Source organism: Hippopotamus amphibius, chromosome 2, assembly GCF_030028045.1.
Source record: "Hippopotamus amphibius kiboko isolate mHipAmp2 chromosome 2, mHipAmp2.hap2, whole genome shotgun sequence".
Classification (NCBI taxonomy): Eukaryota; Metazoa; Chordata; class Mammalia; order Artiodactyla; family Hippopotamidae; genus Hippopotamus; species Hippopotamus amphibius.
Window position 1 is genome coordinate 186,292,880 of NC_080187.1, and position 22,092 is coordinate 186,314,971.

The 22,092-nt window shown below is 37.4% G+C and overlaps 1 protein-coding gene across 9 annotated transcripts in view; it reads right to left on the reverse strand.

Annotated features, from left to right (window-relative positions):
* Positions 1-6,136: 6,136 nt before the first annotated feature.
* UBR1 (ubiquitin protein ligase E3 component n-recognin 1) overlaps positions 6,137-22,092 on the reverse strand; it is a 154,756-nt gene continuing 138,800 nt past the window's right edge. For 6 of the 9 annotated variants that reach the window (XM_057721874.1, XM_057721873.1, XM_057721872.1 and 3 more), the window contains 4 exons: positions 19,776-19,853; positions 11,923-12,093; positions 10,489-10,590; positions 6,137-9,003 (listed from right to left, as the gene is read on the reverse strand). In XM_057721874.1, coding sequence (XP_057577857.1) covers positions 8,862-9,003; positions 10,489-10,590; positions 11,923-12,093; positions 19,776-19,853 — 493 coding nt within the window. In that variant the 3' untranslated portion in view covers positions 6,137-8,861. Of the gene's footprint in view, positions 9,804-10,488; positions 10,591-11,922; positions 12,094-19,775; positions 19,854-22,092 lie in introns of all 9 variants that reach the window. The other 3 variants (XR_009051332.1, XR_009051331.1, XM_057721875.1) reach the window with 3 other exon arrangements.

A 22,092-nucleotide genomic window follows, 5' to 3' on the forward strand; every position in this document is an offset into this window, starting at 1 on the left:
TAACTTTAACAGAAATAGAAGGGAAGAACTGGGGCAGAGGATAAGTTGATCTTAGACTCTGTGAGCCTTAAGGTCCAGCAGCACGACCAGGTAAAAAGTTGGAAATGCAGGCCTGAGGTTAAGACTGGACACAGAGATTTGAAATTTTTTCACCTAGAGATGAAATCGAAGTTGTGGGAAACTCTAAACAAGTAGGGCATCCATTAAGGAGGTGAGATCAAGGGAGGGCTTGGGGCAAAAGGAAGGAAGGCCAAGAGCAGAGAAGGTAGCATAGAAATGTAAAATAGATAGTCAGTGGGAAGTTGTTGTATAACAAAGGGAGTCCAACTCGAGGATGGAAGATGCCTAGAGGACTGGGGCGGGGAGGGTGGGGGGGACTCGAGGTGGGGGGGAGTCAAGGAAGGGAGGGAATACGGGGATATGTGTATAAAAACAGATGATTGAACTTGGTGTACCCCCCCCCAAAATAAATAAATAAATAAATAAAATTTAAAAAACAAAACAAAACAAAAAGGCAGTTCTAGAGCTGGTGAGGCTTTGGGTAAGTGAGATACATTCTCCAAAAGTCACCTACTTTTGTCTTTTTGCATGATTCAATTCAAATTTTCTGCTCTTGTCACCTTCTCTCCTGCTTAAATGTCTTTGTTTTTTGTTTTTTTTCCCCTTAAATTGATACGACATTGTTTTGCTATCAGCCAGAGGTAATTTACTTTTTTCAGTTCATCTATATTGCTTATCAAGAACCACATCAACTATTACTACAATTTAGCTAACCAGTTCTGGAAGCTGCCATAAACAACTTGTGACCTGCCCTGACTGGGGCTTGTTTATAGGAAAGTAAGTCCTAGTAACTAATTTTACATTCATTGAATTGCATTACTTTCATTTTATATTTTCATTTGTTTCAAGTCATTTTTGTTAACAGTTTGATAATGTGTTAAAATTTTCTTTTTAGTGGCTTATGGAGATGAATTTCCCCTAAAGAAAATGTCTGTCTTCAAAATGGCTTGAAATATGTGCATATTTTTATTGACTGGTTTATTAGAATCACAATTGATATGGACAAAGTGGAGACATATTTTATCTTTTAAAAATCAATTTTTCTCTACCTCCTGGGGCACAAGACAGGCAGGAGAGGGTAGAATGTAAACTGAATGGAAAAATGGAAAACATCAAGCACAGGTACAAACCACTCATTCCACTAAATGTGGCAAGAGCAGATGTCATAGCAATTCCTACACTAATGAATAAAAGCAAATTAGAATGATGTTTCCTCGACATATGCAAATGAACACTGACTTCATTGGGAACTGTGTACAAAGTCTCTAGAAAAGAAATTTTTTTAATTAATTAATTAATTTGTTAGCTGTGTTGGGTCTTTGTTACTACACACGGGCTTTCTCTAGTTGCGTTGAGCAGGCGCTACTCTTCATTGTGATGCATAGGCTCCTAATTGCCATGGCTTCTCTTGTTGCAGAGCACGGGCTCTAGGCACTCGAGCTTCAGTAGTTGCGGCACACAGGCTCGATAGCTGTGGCTCATGGGCTCTAAAGCGCAGGCTCAAGAGTTGTGGCACACGGGTTTAGCTGCTCTGCAGCATGTGGGATCTTCCTGAGCAGGGATCAAACCTGTGTCCCCTGCATTTGCAGGTGGATTCTTAACCACTGCACCACCAGGGAAGCCCCTAAAAAATTTTATATACACAAAAAATACACATACTTTTATGATGTTAAAAGTTTATAGAAATAGGTTAAAAATGATCAATTAGAAGCCAAATGAATTAATCTTTAAAAAATTTTATACAAGAAATATAAATTGCTTACCACTTTTGCATTTCTACAAAAATATCATTTCCCATATCATATGAATTTTTTATGGCTAATGTCACAATTACAGTTCTACTAATATGCTGCTTATAATGCTTTCCATTCACAGAATTCATTTTGTGAAGTACATTAATCTATTTTAATTTTACTTTTTATGATATAAAACCTTTCTATTTCCTTTATAATCACCAGAATTTTATCTATTTTGTCAACTTTTTAACTGTCATTTAACTCACTGACAGCTTTAATTCCTCTTCAAAGTTTATTCCTTAGTTTTGTTACTGCAAAAGTCTCATTTTACGAAGTGCACTGATAAAAATATAGTGAATGCACATGTACTTAAAAATAAAAACTACTGTTTAAATTGAAAAAAAATCAATTCTTCTCCATTCCAATTGCCACGTCCCTTGCTTAGGTCATCACTTTTTTTAAAAAAATATTTATTTATTTATTTGGTTGCACTGGGTCTTAGTTCCAGCATGAGGGATCTTTGTTGTGGCATATGGAATCTTTAGTTGCGGCATGCAGGATCTAGTTCCCTGACTAGGGATGGAACCCCACCCCCTGCATTGGGATTGTGGAGTCTTTTTTTTTTTTTAATTAACTTATTTATTGGCTGTGTTGGGTCTTCTTGCACTCAGGCTTTCTCTAGTTGCAGCCAGCAGGGGTTACTCTTCGTTGTGGTGTGCAGGCTTCTCATTGCCGTGGCTTCTCTTGTTGCTGAGCACGGGCTCTAGGTGCATGGGCTTCAGTAGTTGTGGTATGTGGGCTCAGTAGTTGTAGCTCTTTGGCTCTAAAGCACAGGCTCAGTAGTTGTGGCTCATGGGTTTAGTTGCTCCGCGGCATGTAGGATCTTCCTGGACCAGGGATCGAATCCGTGTCCCCTGCATTGGCAGGCAGATTCTTAACCACTGTGCCACCAAGGAAGTCCCAGGAGTGTGGAGTCTTAACCACTGGACCACCAGGGAAGTCCCAGTTCATCACTTCTTATCTACATTACTTCAGGAGGCTTCTAGCTGGTCTTCTTTCCAGTCTTCCCAGCGTCTTTTCTTTTCCCACACTGTAGCCAGAGAGCTCTTTCTAACTGCAAATTTGACCACATTATTCATCTATGAAAAAAATATTAGTGATTCCTCATTGCCCTGAGCACCACTTACAAAGCTCTTTATGATCATTTTCTACTCTTGTTTTTAAGTCCCCACACTCTATACTCCAGTCCATTCAGTAAGAGAACAACTAAGGTATAAATACTGGAAGGGAAGAGCAAAAATGTTGATACATGTATTATCTACACAGTAAATCTCAAACGCACCTAAAGAAAAAATATTAAAATTAATGAAAAAATGATACAAATGAACTTATTTACAAAATAGACTCAATGCACTAAATCAGAAACCTTTCTATGTTCCTGTGTTTCCAATAGAAAGAATACCTGGGGTTCAGGAACCAAGCAGTGTCTCCACTCAACATCATTCTCAACACTCCCTGGAGAACTCTGTTCCGTCCCTTCTGTCCCCGCAGTTCTGGGCTCTTCATGGTTAGACGTCTTGGTCGCTAGAAGTGCCCCACTCTTGCCAGGGGAGTCCTGCAAGGGTCCTTCTAGACTACAAACTATGGCTGTGGACTTTTGCACTGCATGCAACAAGCAAGCACGTAAAGGAGTTACCATCTCGACAGGGGCAATTGACATGGATGAGCAGAAGGTAGTGCTGCTCTTGGAGTAAGAGAGCAGGGAAGAACATGTGTGGAATTTACATGATCTGCTTGGACACTTCTTGGACACCCTTGCCCAGCTGTGACTGAATGGCTTAGACCAGCAACATAAACCTTTTGTGCTCCCAAATCTGTCTCAGTATCTGCTTACTGTAGGACCCAACTAATACACTGATTATGATGTTTAGGTCTACTATATTCTTAATTTTTTGTTTACTTTATCTGTCTAGGTTTGGGAGATGTTTGTTAAAGTCTCCTTTATCAATGTGTCTATTCATCCTTTTATATCCTGTAGTTTGACTTAGGGAACGTGCTGCCCTAGTACAAGAAGTTCTCAGCTTCCACAGTTCCCTCATGCAAGGTTTTCAGTTACTGTGTTTTAATTAATTAATAATAGTCCTCAACAACGTGGTTCAAATTTCACTTATGATGGTATATTAACTGTAACTTCATAAAGTGCAAACTATATGGCTAGCTCTTCAGTCCACAAATCACTAAATAACAGATGTGTGTCATGATCAGTGACCAATTATGTAACTTTTTTCAGTCTGTTGGGTTTTGTTTTTTTGTTTTGTTTTATTTTTGCTTTGTTGGCCTCGCCAAGTAGTTTGTGGGATCTTAGTTCCTCGACCAGCGATCAAACCCAGATCCTCAGTAGTGAAAACACAGAGTCCTAACCACTGGACAACCAGGGAAAACCCCAGAGTCTGTTGGTGATTGGACAATGCACTTCTGTTGTTCAGTTCACGGACAGAAAGCAAAGCGTGTAGTTGTGTTGTCTCCTTGTCTCCCAGGTTAAACCCATGTGACATTTTACAAAAAAATGGATAATAAAGGGACTTCCCTGCCGGCACAGTGGTTAAGAATCTGCCTGCCAATGCAGGGGACATGGATTCGAGCCCTGGTCCGGGAAGATCCCACATGCCGCAAAGCAGCTAAGTCCATGAGCCACAACTACTGAGCCTGTGCTGTACAGCCCGTGCTCCACAACAAAAGACATCGCACTGAGAAGCGCATGTACCACAGCAAAGAGTAGCCCCCCCTCACCGTAACTAGAGAAAGCCCACGCGCAGCAACGAAGACCCAATGCAGCCAAAAAATAAAAATATATTTAAAAAAATAGATCATCAAAAGAGGGACTGGCCAACACAGATAAAAATGTAGGAAAGAAACGAAAATGATAATGCTGGAAGTGAAATTCAGGTCAAATCTAGATGTTATACAAGTTATATTGGAGTTACAGGAGTAGTAGTTAACTATGGAATTATTGACACCGCTAGTATTTAAGAGACTGCATGTCAGAGGAAGCTAGTGAAGCCAAATTAAAAAAAAAAAAAAAAGTGTTTATGATGAATGTCCCAGAAGGAATGACATCGCCAAAAATCTTCACACTAAAGGAACTCTTGGAAGTATTTCACAGCTTTGGAACACAAAGGGTAAAGTTTTGGAAGCTGATCCAAACTTAGAAATATGATAATTTGCCGACGCATAGAAAAGATGCTTACTCTGTGTCATAAGTTACACAAAGAGAAGGCACGCACACTTGATGTTATTTTCTTGACAAGTTTTTTTGAAAAAAAAAAACCAACCACTTTAATTTTCAATGTTTCTAATGTTATAAATCACATTGTACTACATATTTGTTCTACTATTTTCATTTCCCAATACATTTATAATTGACAGTAAGGGTTTGTTTTCACCACATTTTTCAAAGGCCATGGATCAATGTGTCTTTCCCACTGATTACTAAGATTGCTCTGTATGGTTTCAGCTTGCATGGACATATACGTAGTAGTTCATTACTGTACAAAGTGAGAACTGCCTGTATTTGGTTCCAATTTCTTCATATCCTCACCAACACATTGTCTGTCTTTTTGAAAATAGCCATCCTTGTGGGTATGAAGTGGTATCTCATTGTGTGTTTCCCTAATGACTAATGCACATCTTTTCATGTACTTATTGGCAACTTGTGCATCTTCTTTGAAGAAAAATCTATTCAAATCTTTTGCCCATTTTTAAATTAGGTTCATCTCTTTAATTTTCATCTGAATTTGTTAGCTCATCTGATTTTTAAAAAAACAGGTGAGTTAAGCCCATCTCCATGTATTGATTGGTCTGAATTTTGTTACATTGTTTCACTATATAGTCTATTTTCTTTGCCTCCACCCTTTTGATACTGTGTGTAGTTCTAGTTGTAAACTTTATACTAATTTTGTATAATACTCTTAATACTCCCTTTCTTTAAAAACTGTTGCTTCCCTAATATATAAGCAATTTTGAAACCACTTCTTACTGGCCCTTTCTTTCCATCCAGCTGCTAGTTTCCTCCTAGTGTCAATTTGTGTGAAGTTTTCATTTCTTGATTTCTCAGCTTCAAGTGCTATCTTTTTACTTCTGGGCAATACCATTGATGCAATCAGTGAGCTTATTTAACTTTCTACCTACTCATCCCTTTTCTCTCATCTTTTGTTGGCTGTAATAATTTTATATTATCAAAGCATCTGATTTTGTCTCCCTTATTCCCACCCCTGCATCTTTAATCTTAATTCTTACAGTTAAACATACACATATATGTGTGTATGTATTATATGTGTGTATATATACATACACACATATAATATGCACCTTAAAAATTATTTGCTGATAGAGTGTATGGTCAAAAAGTTTGCAGACCATTACACTAAATACCTATGTCTTTTAAAGCATTCGTCTGGGCTAACAAAGATAATTTTTAACTAGAGCTCCTTTCTGGGTATAGTTTTTTATACATCAAACCCAAATCCCCAAACATGAGAAGTCCCTTTTTTCTTTTTAAATATACACATATAAGATATTTTATTTCAAAAAGCACAGAACATTATACAAGTTTTAAATTTACATTTTGCAATAAAAGATATCAATATATGCATTATTTGTATAACTTCATCATGGTTGGAATTTGAATCAGTGGTATAAACATGTTGCAGTCACTAAATATAGATCATCATCACAGTGAACCAAAATGCATAGTTGTTATGAAATGACAAATGACCACTAAAGGGTGAACTCACAGCCCATACACCAACATAATAAATTAATTATACAGATACATGTTTTTCTTCACTGTATCATTAAAATTCCTGCCAGCCCCTCACCAAACATTCGAAAAACAGTTTTGGAGCCATCCTGTTGAACCAGTTCCTCCACATACTACACTAAAGAAAATAAAGTGACTTTTTGCTCATTTTAAAGTAAACTTCACAAGCTTGATTAAATTGTTTGCAATGATGAAGGCAAACAACTAGGATATTCGAATATAATTAGAAATCCCTTGGGCTGGGGGCAGCACTGAGAGATGTACATTCATCTACAGTGCAGAGATCTGAATCAATCTCAGGAAATGGAACTCAATAGGAAATGCGTTCTTTGGCAGTAAAGATCTGACTGGCCATTGCAGGACAGTCCCTCTGGCAGCTTGAGAGCTTAACCTTAGGATTTATGAAGTGGATAGAAAAGGCTAGAAATAAAAAAAATCAATTTACCTTTGCTAAACCGGGGCCAATCAATTAGGGCAGAATTCAGCATCTTCTGTTGCCTAGGCTGGCTCAGACTTCTCAGTTACACAATCCATCCAACAAAATTATATGAGAAACAAAGGGAAATGTTATAATCATTTAATCCTACTGGCAAATTTGACAAACTGAATACTGAAATTTCTAATCCTCACCCATCAATAGTTACAAATTGTTCACTGGAGTTGTATCTATTTCCTGATACCTTCTGAATAATAATTATTCAAGCAGAAAATCATGATTGTGATTCTGATGCCTGTTCATGCCAATCCCTTATTGCAAATTCCAGAATTTCCTTTACATAAAAATACCAAAATATCTAACCCCAAATATGCATCAGCAATCACTCTGCAAATATATTTTTATTTGCTTGCCTTTGCTGAGCAAAAAGAAGGTAGGAAAACATTTATACACATACATGACGGTGGTCACCAAAGGCAAAATAAGATGGTCTTTGAATGCATCTTTCAAACTCCTAACATTACCCCGAGACAACAGAAGCTAAAATATAAGATTTCAATTTATCTTCTGCCTGCTGTTTTATACCACGATTTATTGATATAAAAAGTTAAAGCCAAAAACCAAGACGTCTATGCACAGATTCAGGAGAGCTCTGTTATTTATGAACAAGATGGCTCAACCACAGCATGTTATAATGGGACACAGACTGCTGATCACATGGCTTTTTTCGTTGGTTGTACTAGTCATATACCCAGAGTTTATGAAAAGTTTGCACACAGATAACAAATGAAGGATCTGTCTTACAAGGACAGAGAAGGTTACAGAACAGGCTGAAATCTGATTGTTCTAATTTACAGCTGCCATGATCCATTCATTGGGGGAATTTTCTTATCCTCATTCTATAGATAGTTTACATCAGAACTGCATCAGGTTTCTGAGTCAAATAGAGTGGTACCACAATCAAGAGATACGTGAATTCATTTTAGAAACCTGCCTTTGGAAAATGGAAAGTATAATTTCAAAACTCAACAACGCTAATCCTCACCATCAGAGGCGAGGACTGCAGGCTTTGTCTCATCAGGGATAAATAATAAATACATTATCCTAACACTCTTCTTGAGGTCTACAGTAGGAAAAAAAAAGCTTTTCCACACTGGCAGAAATTTGCTTAGAAATGGAAACTCTGTCCATATAGAAATCTAGTTTAATATCTGGCTGAAACAGTAAGTTGCACATTGGGGGCATTTCCTTAAAAGAGAAATAATAAAATTTTTACTTTTTGGAAAACTTTCTCAATTGAAGTATACCGCATGGTTTCAGAATTCCTCTTTAGCTGCAAGGAAAACTATCACAGATTATTAAAATCTTGTCAGTGATCCATTAGCTAAATTAAATTTCAGGGGGGAAATACCAAATACAAAATTGTAGAAGAGTTAACTAACATATAAGAATGCCCACAACTGCTTGATGTGACTTCATTTATCAGGTGGATGAAGTGAAACGGGACAGATTACGAAGGGAAACAAGTTTTCTGGAACTATTAGCAGAATCAGACACTTGGGGTGAAAAAGCATTTCTTTAGTGTTCTGGAACATAAAACAGATTAATTTATGCCTTTTTTTCCCTTTAAGCATATGTTCGCTAATTGAAAGAAATACTCCATTAAGGAATATTTTATTGATGTATGTGAATCTGGACATGGAGCAAAAGACCCTCCAACCCTTCCCCAGCCCTCAGTAAGGTCTCCATAATTTTGAGTTGGTCTTCATTACTGTCTTCACTCGTGACTGTCGCCAGGCGGAGTGGGAGCTCACAGTAACTGCCAGTTGAATCCAAATAACATCTGATTGGTTTCCTGGCTCCTAGCAATCTCTTCTATAATGCAGTGTTGTTGCCACACCAAATGGAGCTTCCGATACCGCTCACGAGATAAATGAAGGGGGTTGCCCCTCCTTCAGGGGGGAGAAAAAACATGTAAGTTTGAATCAAATAACTGCCACATCTTTATTGTTTAAGTCAGTCTGAACTTTTGAGATGTTCTTAGAACTGGGAGGAACTACCAGGACAGGGTTTTAAAAGGTATATTTTCCCTTCACTGGTCACTATGAACTTGATAAATTACTTAGCTAATGAAGCAGAAACTTACTCCTTGATTACTCAGAAAAATAGGTCAAATATACCATGGGCATTATGGGACCTCATTTAAATGGCTAGAAAGGTTTATAACTTGAAGCAGTTCTATTTTTTTTTTTTTTTGGACTAGTTATTCTGGGAGGGTCTTTAATGGCTTTTTGGCCTCATATAGTTTATTCAGCTTTGATTTCTGATCTTTGTATGGCAGAGGTTAGGTATGAGGTATAACACTAAGCCCTCAAATTATACGCTGCTCCTCAGAAATATTTGGTAATTATTGTTTTTATGACACAACAAACTTGCTGGTGATTAGCAAGTATTTAAATAAAATCACTTGGTGCCTATCCTACGGTCACACGGTTTGTAACACTGCACAACGGCTCATCAAAATGACTGAAATTTGGCTGTTGCCAATGATGGAGAACTGCGAGGTTCTCATCTCTGAGGCACTCACAGGTCTCAGCTGGTTGGGTATTTTCACATTGCCTAACTAATTTAAAAGTTCTGCTTCTTTGTACCTTTCTGGAACAACACAGACCTCTTATCCTCAATCATTAACTACCTTCACCACCCAGCTTTTTTCTTCATGAATCCAAAGACTTTCTGTACAGGTCAAAAGCTGTTACAATAAAAACAAATTTCTTTATGAACAAAGAGATTCCAAGCCTCATCTAATAAGCTGATTCATTCTGAATAAAACATTTCAAAAGAACAAACTTTCAGTTAAACAAAAAGAGTTTATGGTAAGGGGATCTAATCTTTAGCTATATGTACTTTGGGGACCACTGTTGCCTATCTTCTTTTTCTCATACCCATGAGTGGTACTCCAGTTCCTAACACCAGTGAAGGATACAGAAAATTTCAGGATTCTAAGTATTTTTGCTAATGCTTAGAAACAAAGAAGGCTGACATAACTGGCTAATAAAAAGTCTCAAGTATTGCAGTGGAAACAATGAATACCATTTTAAACCAAACTCCCTCACTGGACACTACAGATTTCTTTCTTTTATATATCCGTGTCAATTAAACCTTGTAAGTAATTCTGAACAAAGGTTGATTAAAAATAATAGAGCATTCAAACATTAGGATGGTGGGGGTCTAAAAATTTTGGAGAAGTATTACCCTCAAATTTTGGAGAAGCACTAACTTGTTGAAAATTACGTGTTGCATTTAGGATGACATCATACTTAATATTTTCAATTTATAGCTATTTAAAAATCTCTCTCAATATTTAGCATCAGCTTTTGTGTTTAAAGAGCTGCTACCATCCACACACAATAATGTGAGTAAAACGAAAAACTTACTTCAGGCCAGGGTCTGTTTCTCCATATTCATCCAAATAAGGGGCTGGATAGGCACAGCCTCTGGCTTTACCTTCAACCAGGACCACTCTACATTCTCTGATTCTGAAGGACAAAACAACCAACAGGAATATTATTAAGCGCATGTATTCAAATAACAGGCACTGTCTCAAAGTTAATCTGGAGAAAAGACATAGCATCTGTTAGGAATTCAGTATAAAAAACATAAACAGACAAATAGACTAAATTGTGTTTCCTCTAAATAAAAGAATGAACATTGTTATTTTTGTTGATGCTATGGGAAAGAATGAATGGATTTAGGGAAATGGGATCAGTCAGTAATACTGACTAAATATACTGAAGAGAAGGAAGGAGGCTGGCTTATGTGAACCATAGGTACCCTGGAAAATGGTGGCTGGGGTTGTTTCTGCCCCATTTCCTGACCTAGGACCCGGGGAGGAGGGAGCTTAACAGAGGAACATAACCACATCTCCTAGTCTGATAACCCTGGGCCAGAAAGAAGGTCACCTATGGAAATATCAAGCCATTTCTGGTTAGAGCCAGCTTCCAACAGTGCATATTATAAAGAACCACTGCAACCTTGAAGGTACTTGGGACTGTTACAGCAGAGAAATGGAAAAATAAAAAGTAACGTTCGTGTATATAGGGGATAAGTACTCTAGAGAGAAATTATAAGATAAATGGCTGGAATAGATAGTGGTTTTACTCGCTTGTAGGTACCCTAGAAGAAAACAGGTGTTTGGGCTTGGCTTCCATACACTTATTCCCCTTGTTCCAACAGATGCTGATAGCCAGTGATTATATATTCCCTAGTAAGGGAGATGTTTGGGTTTATGTAAACAGAAACTACATTACACGGAGAGAATGGAAAGAAAAAGCACATGCATCCACTGTAAATTTTCTCAGGAAATCTGCACTCTTCTTTCATAAACATGAGAGATTACTGGTCTCTTCTCAGTCATTTGCTAAGACATCAGGGAAAACAATGGTTGGTTGATACAGGAAGTGAAGAAAATTAAAACATTCAAAGGAAAACATAAAGTAACAATTTACATGTCCTTTGAAGATACAAGTTTTAGGACTCTAAACTCTTTCACTATATCTGAGTTTTACACAATACCAGAGTAATCAATATAAAGTCATATTTGTTTAAGGTTTTCCACAAATAATAAAAATGTGAACAGACTCTAATTTTTAACTACTTATTTTTTAAACTACTAACTTTGTATTTTTTAAACTATTACTTACTTACATTTGAAAAGATACTTAAATATCTTCTCAAATGCAACTGCATGGGAATAACAGGTCTATGCTCTACCTTCTGACAGATCATATCCTATCAACATACTAACCTGCCATTATGGCCTACAGACTGGATTCAAATTCCCTAAGTTCATTATGAAGCTTCCTACTTACTTTAGGAAAATGCAGACTCCAGCTCCACAGTGGAGTGCATGAAAAATGCAAGCTCCCACCTCTTCCCCATTCACGATTTCTTGGCAGCAAATGTTCTGAGAACACAGTATGGCTCCACAGAAAAGACAGAGGACAGGGTGCTTTCGCTCGTCATCTGCAGACCGCGGGCACCTCAAAAGGGAAGAAAACATTCAGTACGGTGGAGAAACAATACAAGCATGATATAATCACTTAGCAATGGATATATTTAGCAGTGTTTTAGATGCATTAGCAGTATTTTCATCACTGGCTGCTTTGCAGCGAAGAAGCTCTTAAAACACAAGGAAACATTTAATTAAATGATTCCTCTTTAATATTTCCCCTTAAGAAGACAACAAAAAGTCTTCTGATTAATTCAAAGTAAGAAAATTTATTTTTAAATATGCAGTGTTCTGGTAATTCCCATAAAGTCTTGGCACTTAAATATGCCTTAAGATTGAGATGCATTTAGGGAATCCAGTCTTCATTTGACATGACCAATTTACAGTCAACTGCCTCCTCTGGATTGGTTTAGTCAAGCTTGTGTCCTCAATGTTGGAGCAGTATGATCTTGAAGGTGCACAACTGTTGTTGTCGGGTTTTTTGGATTTTGTTTTTTCTTATAAATTTATTTGTTATTTATTATTGGCTGCGCTGGATCTTCATTTATGCACGGGCTTTCTCTTGTGGCAGGCTACAGGCTTCTTACTGCAGTGGCTTCTCTTGTTGCAGAGCATGGACTCTAGGTGTGCGGGCTTCAGTAGTTGTGGCTCACGGGCTCTTGAGCACAGACTCAGTGGTTGTGGCGCACAGGCTTAGTTGCTCCGCGGCATGTGGGATCTTACCGGACCAGGGCTCGAACCCACGTCCCCTGTGTTGGCGGGCAGGTTCTTAACCACTGTGCCACCAGCAAAGTCCCTTAGGGAAGTCCCTTGTTGTTTTAACCACAATTTTCAGTAAGGGTTTAAACACATTTCCCCCACTTCACTGAAGTTTTGAGATCTTTAGGGTTGAAAGGGGAGACTGCAGACTTTGAGTTGATGCACCTTTTCATCTGGGAAACACACCCAAATTTTGGGAAGGAAAAAGTGACAAAGTTGACTTGTTTGAACCAAGTAGTAATCTGGCCATTTGACATAGTGACATGCTACAGCCTTGCTATGATGCCCCCAAGGGGGGTATCATTCTCTGAATTAAGGTGATTATAGCTATCTTTGTAAAAGGAGATTCTTATACTCCTATCTCTGCTGTATTACAGACATAAACCAAACATCTATTTGGACAATAAAAAATAAATGCAACCCCAGGAGAGATCCAGTTATGCCCACAACTGGGTCAGAATAAAGAGCACCAAAACAAATCTCTAATAGGGTATTAACAGTTTATTCTCTGATGCCCACTTTCTTAGGCAAGATAAGAAAGCCACCACTAAAAAAAAAAGAAAAAAGAAAAAAAGAAAGCTACCACTGTCTACACAGAAGCAGAGGGACTTCATGCATATGTATTCCATTCCTGTCTCCTATAGATGAGGGGTTTATTTTCACTTCTAGGATATTGCTCTTTTTGGATAAAGCCAACATCTTCTTCAACTTTTAGCACAGTATGGCTGAGCCCCATCCTATAGAGGAAAATGGGGGTGATGCCTGAAATACAGTCACTGAGCAGCTACCCTCCTACGCTAGAGATGACTCAGTCTTAATGGAAACTGGTAGTAACAATAAAACTGGAAGAGAGTATAAGATTTATTTTCATTTTTACTTGAAAACAATAAGCATTAATATCATCCAGGAGAATCTTCACTGTGATTAATAATTAACGTTCTTCTCAGATCCTCCTAGGAGCCAACAGCATGATACCCTTGAATGAATAGAAAACAATGTCTATTCACTGGGGTCTGTGGTACTGATGCAGCCCGAAGATTAGGAAAATCACTGAATTTGGAGCTGGATGCAATCTTTGAAATCATCCAGCTAATTTTTCAAGGGCTGAGAGGTAAAGTGATTCAATCACTTCTTTAGTTGGCTGATCTTAATCTGCCTGAGACGAGCAGAAAGGGAGCTGATATCAAGGTCAATTCTAACAGGTAATATAGGCTGAACTATGGGCTGCCAAAGCCCTGCTGGGCCAGTTAACCCCCTTGGCCTTGTGGCTCAAAGCAATGGTTATAACTAAATATGAGAATTTCCTTAGTCATTCTGTAGGGCAGTGATTCTCAGAGTGGGCCAAGGAAGGGCTCTTCAAGCCCTTAAGATGACTCTAAGCTGCAATCTCTCCTTTTGGTTCCTTCAAATGACAGCAGGGCTGTCATAACTAAAGACTACTACTAAGTCACCTTATAGATCAAGGCAGTTAAATGGAATTATTAGTTGGTATCCTTAAATTTGAGAGTTATTTGTGTTTACTGAGAGCTCTAATTAAGTTTACTAAGAAGTTCAGCTGTTACACAATGCTTAGGAACATTAAAAAATACCTAACCGAGCTTTGGAATTTCTGCAATTTGGGAAAAGGATGCTTTGTCACCAGTACATTATCAATGGAGTCTTGAATAGGCGTTGATTTTCAGGCTACTGAGATTCTTGCCTTTTAATTAATTACAAGTTACTGCTAGTTTCAGGTCAGCACCATCACTCTGGTTTGCTATGGGTGGTGTGTGATGCCACTGGGTTGTAAAGGATACAGAACTGCATTAATAGTAATTTTGGCTTATTATTTTCAAGACAATGCATTGTGATTTAAATATGAAATATTCACAAACCAATGGCTAAAGCAGATATGAATATGATTCTCCATTCAGTGACATTTCACTGGTGGTGTGCTGCTCGTTCATTTATGCTATTCGAATAACTTGAATCATATTATAGATGGTAAGTGTAAAACAAAAATTACTGTTAACCTTATAGAACATAATTTTATCACATAGAATCATGTGTTTAAGCTCATGTTATTCTCTTACAAAAGTAACTGACAGGTAATTCATACATGGTATTAGCAATGAGTATAATGTAACTTGTTTTTATTGCTTCTCACTAGTCTTTACCAGCCAGTATTTTTTTTATTTGAAAGTGATCAGTAAAAGGGAAGACGAAGATAAAAAGAAGTTTGAGAAACACTGCTTTAGAGTAGTGTTTAATTTGACTGAGGTAGGAGGAACATGGTGCCAAAAAGGCTACGGGGTGTACTCCTCTTTCCAGTACCCAGGCTTGAACTTGAGTCACAATGTTATCTGTTTTACTGTTATAATGGGCTTCCACATAAGACTGCGTTTGGAAAAAAAAGGGTCCTTCAGTGTGATTTCAGTGAATGAATGTGGTCACCACACTAATGCATGAAAAACAGCATTTAAAGACACATGTATAAAAAGGTATTTCTAAGAGTGCTACTTGCTTGGGAAGTTAAGAACAGCACAGTTCCTCTACCAGAACAACTACTGATCTGGCAAGAACTGTCTGAAGCAACTATTTTGGGAACTCTGAGTCTGGACAAAGTGTGCAGAGGAGTGCCTGGCAAAGAAAGAGGCTGGTAAATTTCAGTGAATTTTGGCATTTTGTGTAGTGGTTACCATCCCTAATCCCCCAGCCCCACAGCAGGCAGCTATGGGGATGGCTGCCCATAATCCTGGTGCAGCGTGCTGGTGCCAAGGTGAGCAAGAGGGACCTTGTCCTCAAAAATTAGGGTTGTGTGTTTAGTTTTGCCTGGCAGTCCACTGAGGGGCTGGCATAGAAACTGGCCATTGTTTCAACTACAGTGGGCTGAAGCAGCTTCCTTGGCGGTGATGGCAAGTAGAGGAGATTTAAAGAGGCAGAATAGTCTTTATATTTTTTATTCTCTTTTTTTTTTCTTATTGGATCCAGGCATTTACAGAAATCTCTGTCAGTTACTGGCCAACCACAGAGATAATGGAACAGAGACTAGTGAACACACTACAACGAATAGGGTCTTTACAAAAACTGTTTGAAAAAGTCACTGAAACAGATAACTACAGCCTTTACCAAGCAACAACAGCAATTCCTGGGATGGGCAAAGAATCTGATTTCCAGAGTTATCACATTACAATACTCAAAATATCCTGTACTCAACAAAGCTTACAAAGAAACAGAAAAGTATGGCCCATTCACAAGAAAGAAAAAAGAGAGAGACTGACAGAAATCATCCCCAAGGAAGCCCAGCCGTGAGACATAATAAACAAAGACGTTAAATGAACTTGCCTAGATATGCTCTTTGAAAGAAAGGACCGGCAAAAAACAAAGAAACAAACAAACAAAAAAACAAAAAAACCCACAACTAATGTAAATCAGGAAAATGTATGAAAGAGTAGGGAATATCAGGAAAGGGAAATTATAAAAAGGAAACAGAAAAGTACAATGGCTGATATTAAAAACTTACTACAGGGGTTGAACAGCGTATGTGAGCAGGCAGAAGAACTACTGAACTTTAAAGCAGGGTAAGGACTTCCCTGGTGGTCCAGTGGTAAAGAATCCACCTTCCAATGCAGCGGATGTGGGTTCGATCCCTGGCCAGGGAACTAAGATCCCACATGCTGTGGGGCAACTAAAACCCCTGCACCACAACTACTGAACTTGTGTGCCTGAACTAGAGAGCCTGTGTGCCACAAGCTACAGAGCCTACGCCCTCTGGAACCCGTGTACTACAACTACAGAGCCCATGTGCCCTAGAGCCTGTGAGCCACAACTAGAGAGAAGCCTGCATGCCTCAACAAAGAGCCTGTGTACTGCAACAAAAGGTCCTGCATACCTCAACAAAGATCCCGAGTGCTGCAACTAAGACCTGATGCAGCCAAAAATATATATAAAAATAAATAAATAAATAAATAAACAAAGCAGGGCAATTGAAATTAGTGAATCAGAGGAACAGGGGTGAAAAAAAGTAATGAAGAAAAAGGAACAGAATCTAAGGGATTTATGGGACACCATCAAGCATACCAATATACATGTATATTATGGAAGTCCAAGAAAAATAAGAGGAAAAAAGAAATCTCAAGAAATATGGCCAAAAACTTCCCAAATTTGTTGAAAGACATGAATCTACACATCCAAGAATCAAACTGAACTACAAGCAGGATGAACTCAGAGATCCACACTTAGGCACATTATAATCAAACTATCAAAAGCTAGAGACAAAGAGAGAAGTCTGAAAGCAGCCAGAGAGAAGCAACTCATTCAATATAAGGGATCCTCAATAAAATTAACTGCTAATTTCTCATCTGAGACCATGAAGTCTAGAAGATAATAGGATAATATATTTAATGCGCTCAAAGAAAAAAAGCTGTCAACCAAGAATTTGATATCTGACAAAACAATCCTTTAAAAATAAGGAAGAAATTAAAACATTCCCTCACTAGAGAAGTTCACCGTTAGCAGGACTATCCTACAAGAAATGCTAAAGGAGAGTCCCTCAAGCTGAAATAAAGCAACACTGAAGGTAACTTGAAGCCACATGAAAAAACACAGATAATTGGTAAAGACAGCCACATATTAGAGTATAAAAGCTAGTATTATTGTAAGTTTTGACACAAAACTCCTCTTTTTGTTTCCTGTATGATTTAAAAGGCAAATGCATAAAACAATCATCTTATAAATCTATGTTAGCAGGTACACAATGTATAAAAATGTAATATGTGATTTCAACAACATGAAGAGGGGAGATAGAATTGGAAAGAGTTAACGTATGCTATTGAAACTAAGTTGGTATTAATTCAAACTAAATTTAGGTTGTTAACTGTCATCCCTATGGACACCCAGCAAAATTGCCGGGTATAAGATCCAAAGACAAAAATCAGTTGTGTTTAAATACACCAGCAATGAACAATATAAAAAGTAAATTAAGAAAACAATTTACAATAGCATTCGAAAGAATAAAATACCTAGAAATAAATGTAATCAAGGAGCGAAAGTTTTATACACTGAAAACTACAAAACATCACTGAATGAAATTAAAGAAGGCCTAAGTATGGACAACATCCATGTTCATGGACTGGAAGACTTAATACTGTTAAGAAGGCAACACTCCCCAAAGCACTCTATAGATTAACGTAATCTCTATTAATATCCCAATTGCCTCTTTTGCAGAAATGAAAAAGCCAATTCTCAAATTCCAATGTAACTGCAAATGACTCAACGGTCAAAGCAATACTGAAAAAGAAAAACAAAGTTGGAAAGCTTTCATGTTACAATTTCAAAACTTACTACTTAGCTACAGTAATTTAAAAATGTGGTACCAGCATAAGGATAGACATATAGAACAATGGAATAGAACTGAGAGTCCAGAAATAAACCCAAATGTCTATGACTATCTGATTTTCAAAGTAGGTGCCAAGACTATTTAATGAGGGGGAAAGAACAGTCTTAAAAAATTGGTGCTGGGACAACTGGAAACCACATGAAAAAAAGAATGAAGTTGTACCTCCTACTTTATTCCAAAAATTAATTCAAAACAGATCCACAGCATAAATATAAGAGCTAAAACTATAAAATTATTTGAAAAAAAAAAAAAAAGGAATAAATCTTCATGACCTCAGATTTGGCAACAAATTCTTAGTTTTGATTCAAAAGCACAAGCAACAAAAGAAAAACATAAAATAGACTTTTAAATATCAAAGGACGGGGCTTCCTAGGTGGCGCAGTGGTTAAGAATCTGCCTGACAATGCAGAGGTCATGGGTTCGATCCCAGCTCCAGGAAGATCCCACATGCCACGGAGCAACTAAGCCCGTGTGCCAAAAAAAAAAAAAAATAAATATCAAAGGACATTATGAAGAATATGAAAATACAACTTATAGGAGAAAATATGTGCAAATTAAAGTCAGATAAAGGTTTAATATCTAGAAAATAAAAAGAACTCTTACAACTTAACAGCAAAAAAGACACTCCAATTAGAAAATGAGAAAAAAGTTGAACACACATTTCTCCAAAGATCATATGCAAATATGTAACAACCACATGAAAAGAAGTTCAATATCATTGGTCATTAAGGAAATGTATATCAAACCACAGTGAGCTACCATTTTTTACCAACTGGGATGGCTTTAATTAAAAAACAAAAAACAAACAAGCAAACAAGAAAATAATAACTGTTGGTAAGAATATGGAGAAAGAGGAGCCCTCATGCATGCTGGTGGGAATGAAAAATGGTGCAGTCACTGTGGAAGATAGTTTAGTGGTGCCTCAAAACGTTAAACACAGGAATACCGCAATGACCCAGCATTCCACTCCTAGGTATATATACCCAAGAAAAATTAAAATATATGTCCAACCAGAAACTTGTACGTGAGTGTTTATAGTACTGTTATTCATAATAGTCAAAAGAGGGAAACAACCTAAATGCCCATCAATGGATGAACAGATTAATAAACTTTGGTATATACATACAATGGAATATTATTTAGCCAAGAAAGGAATGAAGTGCTGATACATTCTACAACTAAGTGAAAAAAGCCAGACACAAAAGGTCATAAATTGTATGATTCCTTTTATATGATATATCCAGAATAGGCAAATCCATGGAGACAGAAAGCACAGTTACTATAGAATCAGGAAAGAGTGGGATTGGGAATGATTATTTAGTGGATGCAAGGTGTTTCTCTGGGGTGTTGAAAAAGTTTTGAAATTAGAAAGAAACAGTGGTTGTACAACATTGGCAATACACTAAATGCCAATGAATTATGTAAAACTGTATATTATGTGATTTTCACCTCACTTAAAAAAGACTGAATATCACTGTTACAGAGGATGCTCAGTGGTCACTTTAAAAAAAGTTTGCTAGTGGTGGTGTTTACCAATTGCAAGCTCAAAACACTTTTAAATATATATTTCTTCTTACCTGAAATGAGAAGCTTGATTTAGGAGGCAGCTATAGTCATCAGGAAGCTCTATCAAACTATTTCTTTTTCTAGGGTACCTAGAAATATAATTTAAATGGCAATTTTATTTTATGAGTAAATTAGCCCAGACCAAAAGCATACCAAGTTATAGAAGGAAGAATGTTTTAAAAATAATGAAAGAAGGGGAATTCGCTGGCGGTCCAGTGGTTAGGACTCTGTGCTTCCACTGCAGGGTGCATGGGTTTGATCCCTGTCAGGGAACTAAGATCCCATAAGCAGTATGGCATGGCCAAAGAAAAAAAATTAAAAAAAAAACAAAAAACAAAAAACAAAACCTTAAGGTTTCATATTCGCAATCCATAGTCATTCCCACTGTTGACTAGATTAAATCCAAACTTTCCAGCCTAGAATTCCAGATCTTTCATTGGCTAGTTTCCCTTCCAAACCCAACGCCTACTATTTCCTAAGACTAAATTGTTCTAGTCATATTTCTATACTGTCTAGCAAGGTAAAATAAAGTAGTAGTTAAGAACACAGCCTTTGAAATCAAACAGGCCTGGTTACAAATCCTAAATTCTCTGACACGTGACAAGTCACTGAACCTAATCCTGTATTTCCTGGTCTGTAAACTGAGAATAAACATATTATACTTTCTTGATCATAAGGCACACCATCAATTTAGTGACATATTTCCAGGGGGTGAGGAGAGAAATATTAAATACTCATGCTGATTTAAGAAATGAATAACAGTATCAGGGGACCTCAAAGAGTTGTTGAGAACTCAATAAGATACTGAAGTGAAATATAACATACTTAGTACTTGAAACACTTGCAAATGTTATTATTCATTCTTACCATACTAACACTACAAAAGCCTTGCATGCATGCCCCAGGGGAAGGTCATCTGAATAACATGCAATTCTCTCCTCAAACCCCCAATCAATTAAAATTCTATAATTCCTTCTGTGTTCAGCTAAAAATTATCTCCTGTAAGACTAAACTTACATCAAGAGTATTTACTCTTTATATTCTATAGCATTAACAGTATATTCCATATATTATTATACTTTATCTTATGTCTTGAATTTATGTACATAATCAGAGTATAAACTACGTATGACCAAAAGCTGTATGTGTTGTATCTTTTAACTCTCTCAGAGTATTTTAGTTTAGTACCATGCTGGGAAAATAGTAGATGTCAAAAAAGCACACAATGACTTTTGTGAGATTAATAGTCCTAGAATATGTACTCATCTTTTAAACTCTTCTTTTCTTGGTGATGTGAATACTACTGCATCTGAGCACAGGAGGTGGATCTATAATCTCTAAATCACTGAAGTTGGATTAAGGGGTAGGCAGCATATGCACATTTAAGGAGAAGGTGAAAGGAACTCAAGGGGTGAAAACAGATGGGAAAAGAAGGCGGCAAATGCGCAGTGTCTCACAGTGTTTGCTTTAGCCATAAAAAATTGTGCTGGTGTTAGTATTTAATGCTGAAGGTCAATTCCTCTGCTTGTTTACTGATGCAATTCAATTTGAATACAAATCAGAGACTGTACATAATACAAACCAGGCCCTGGAGGGGATGCAAAGAAGATAAGTATGCAGTTCTGGCCCTTGTTAAGTCTACTGTTCAGTAATTTACAGTGCTGGCAGGGACACACACACACACATGAACACACATGAGAGGATATGTTAGGACAGGCTTCGGGGAGAAGGTAACATTTAAATTGGTGCTTGAGGAAGAGATGGATTTTGATTAAGTCATAATATAAGGGAGATAAGGGGGGCTGAAGAAAAGTTTTGTTGGGTAGTCTCCTAGAAAGGAAGAGATGGGGAGGAGGGAACAGTTCTATTTATATCTTTAGTCTCAAAAGGAAAAAAAAAAGTGGTTTATATGAATATTGTCACTACCCTCTCATTTTAACACACTAGCAGCTCCAAGAAACTATCTCCTCCTTTGCCTTTTAACAGGTATGCACTAGCTTAAGGAATAGGAAGGAGTTGGTGGGGTCAAACAATTTAAGAGGGAAAGGACAGCCACTCCAAGAAAAAAATCAATTGTAGGAAGAATCGAATTTCCAGCAAAGACCTAAAAGAAATGTAAGAAATGTCAACTAAATTGGAACTTGCCATCTGCCTGTACAAGAATTAAATCACTTTGTTCTACTATAGCTGCTGACCTTCCACATCCCCTGAAGGGAATTCAGGGTGGAGACCAGGAATGAGGTACTCTGTGCTTTCGAGGATGGGCAGAACAGGTCTTTAGATAGTTAGATGTTTTCAGGAGCTGATTTAATGAGCCCAACCCTTGCA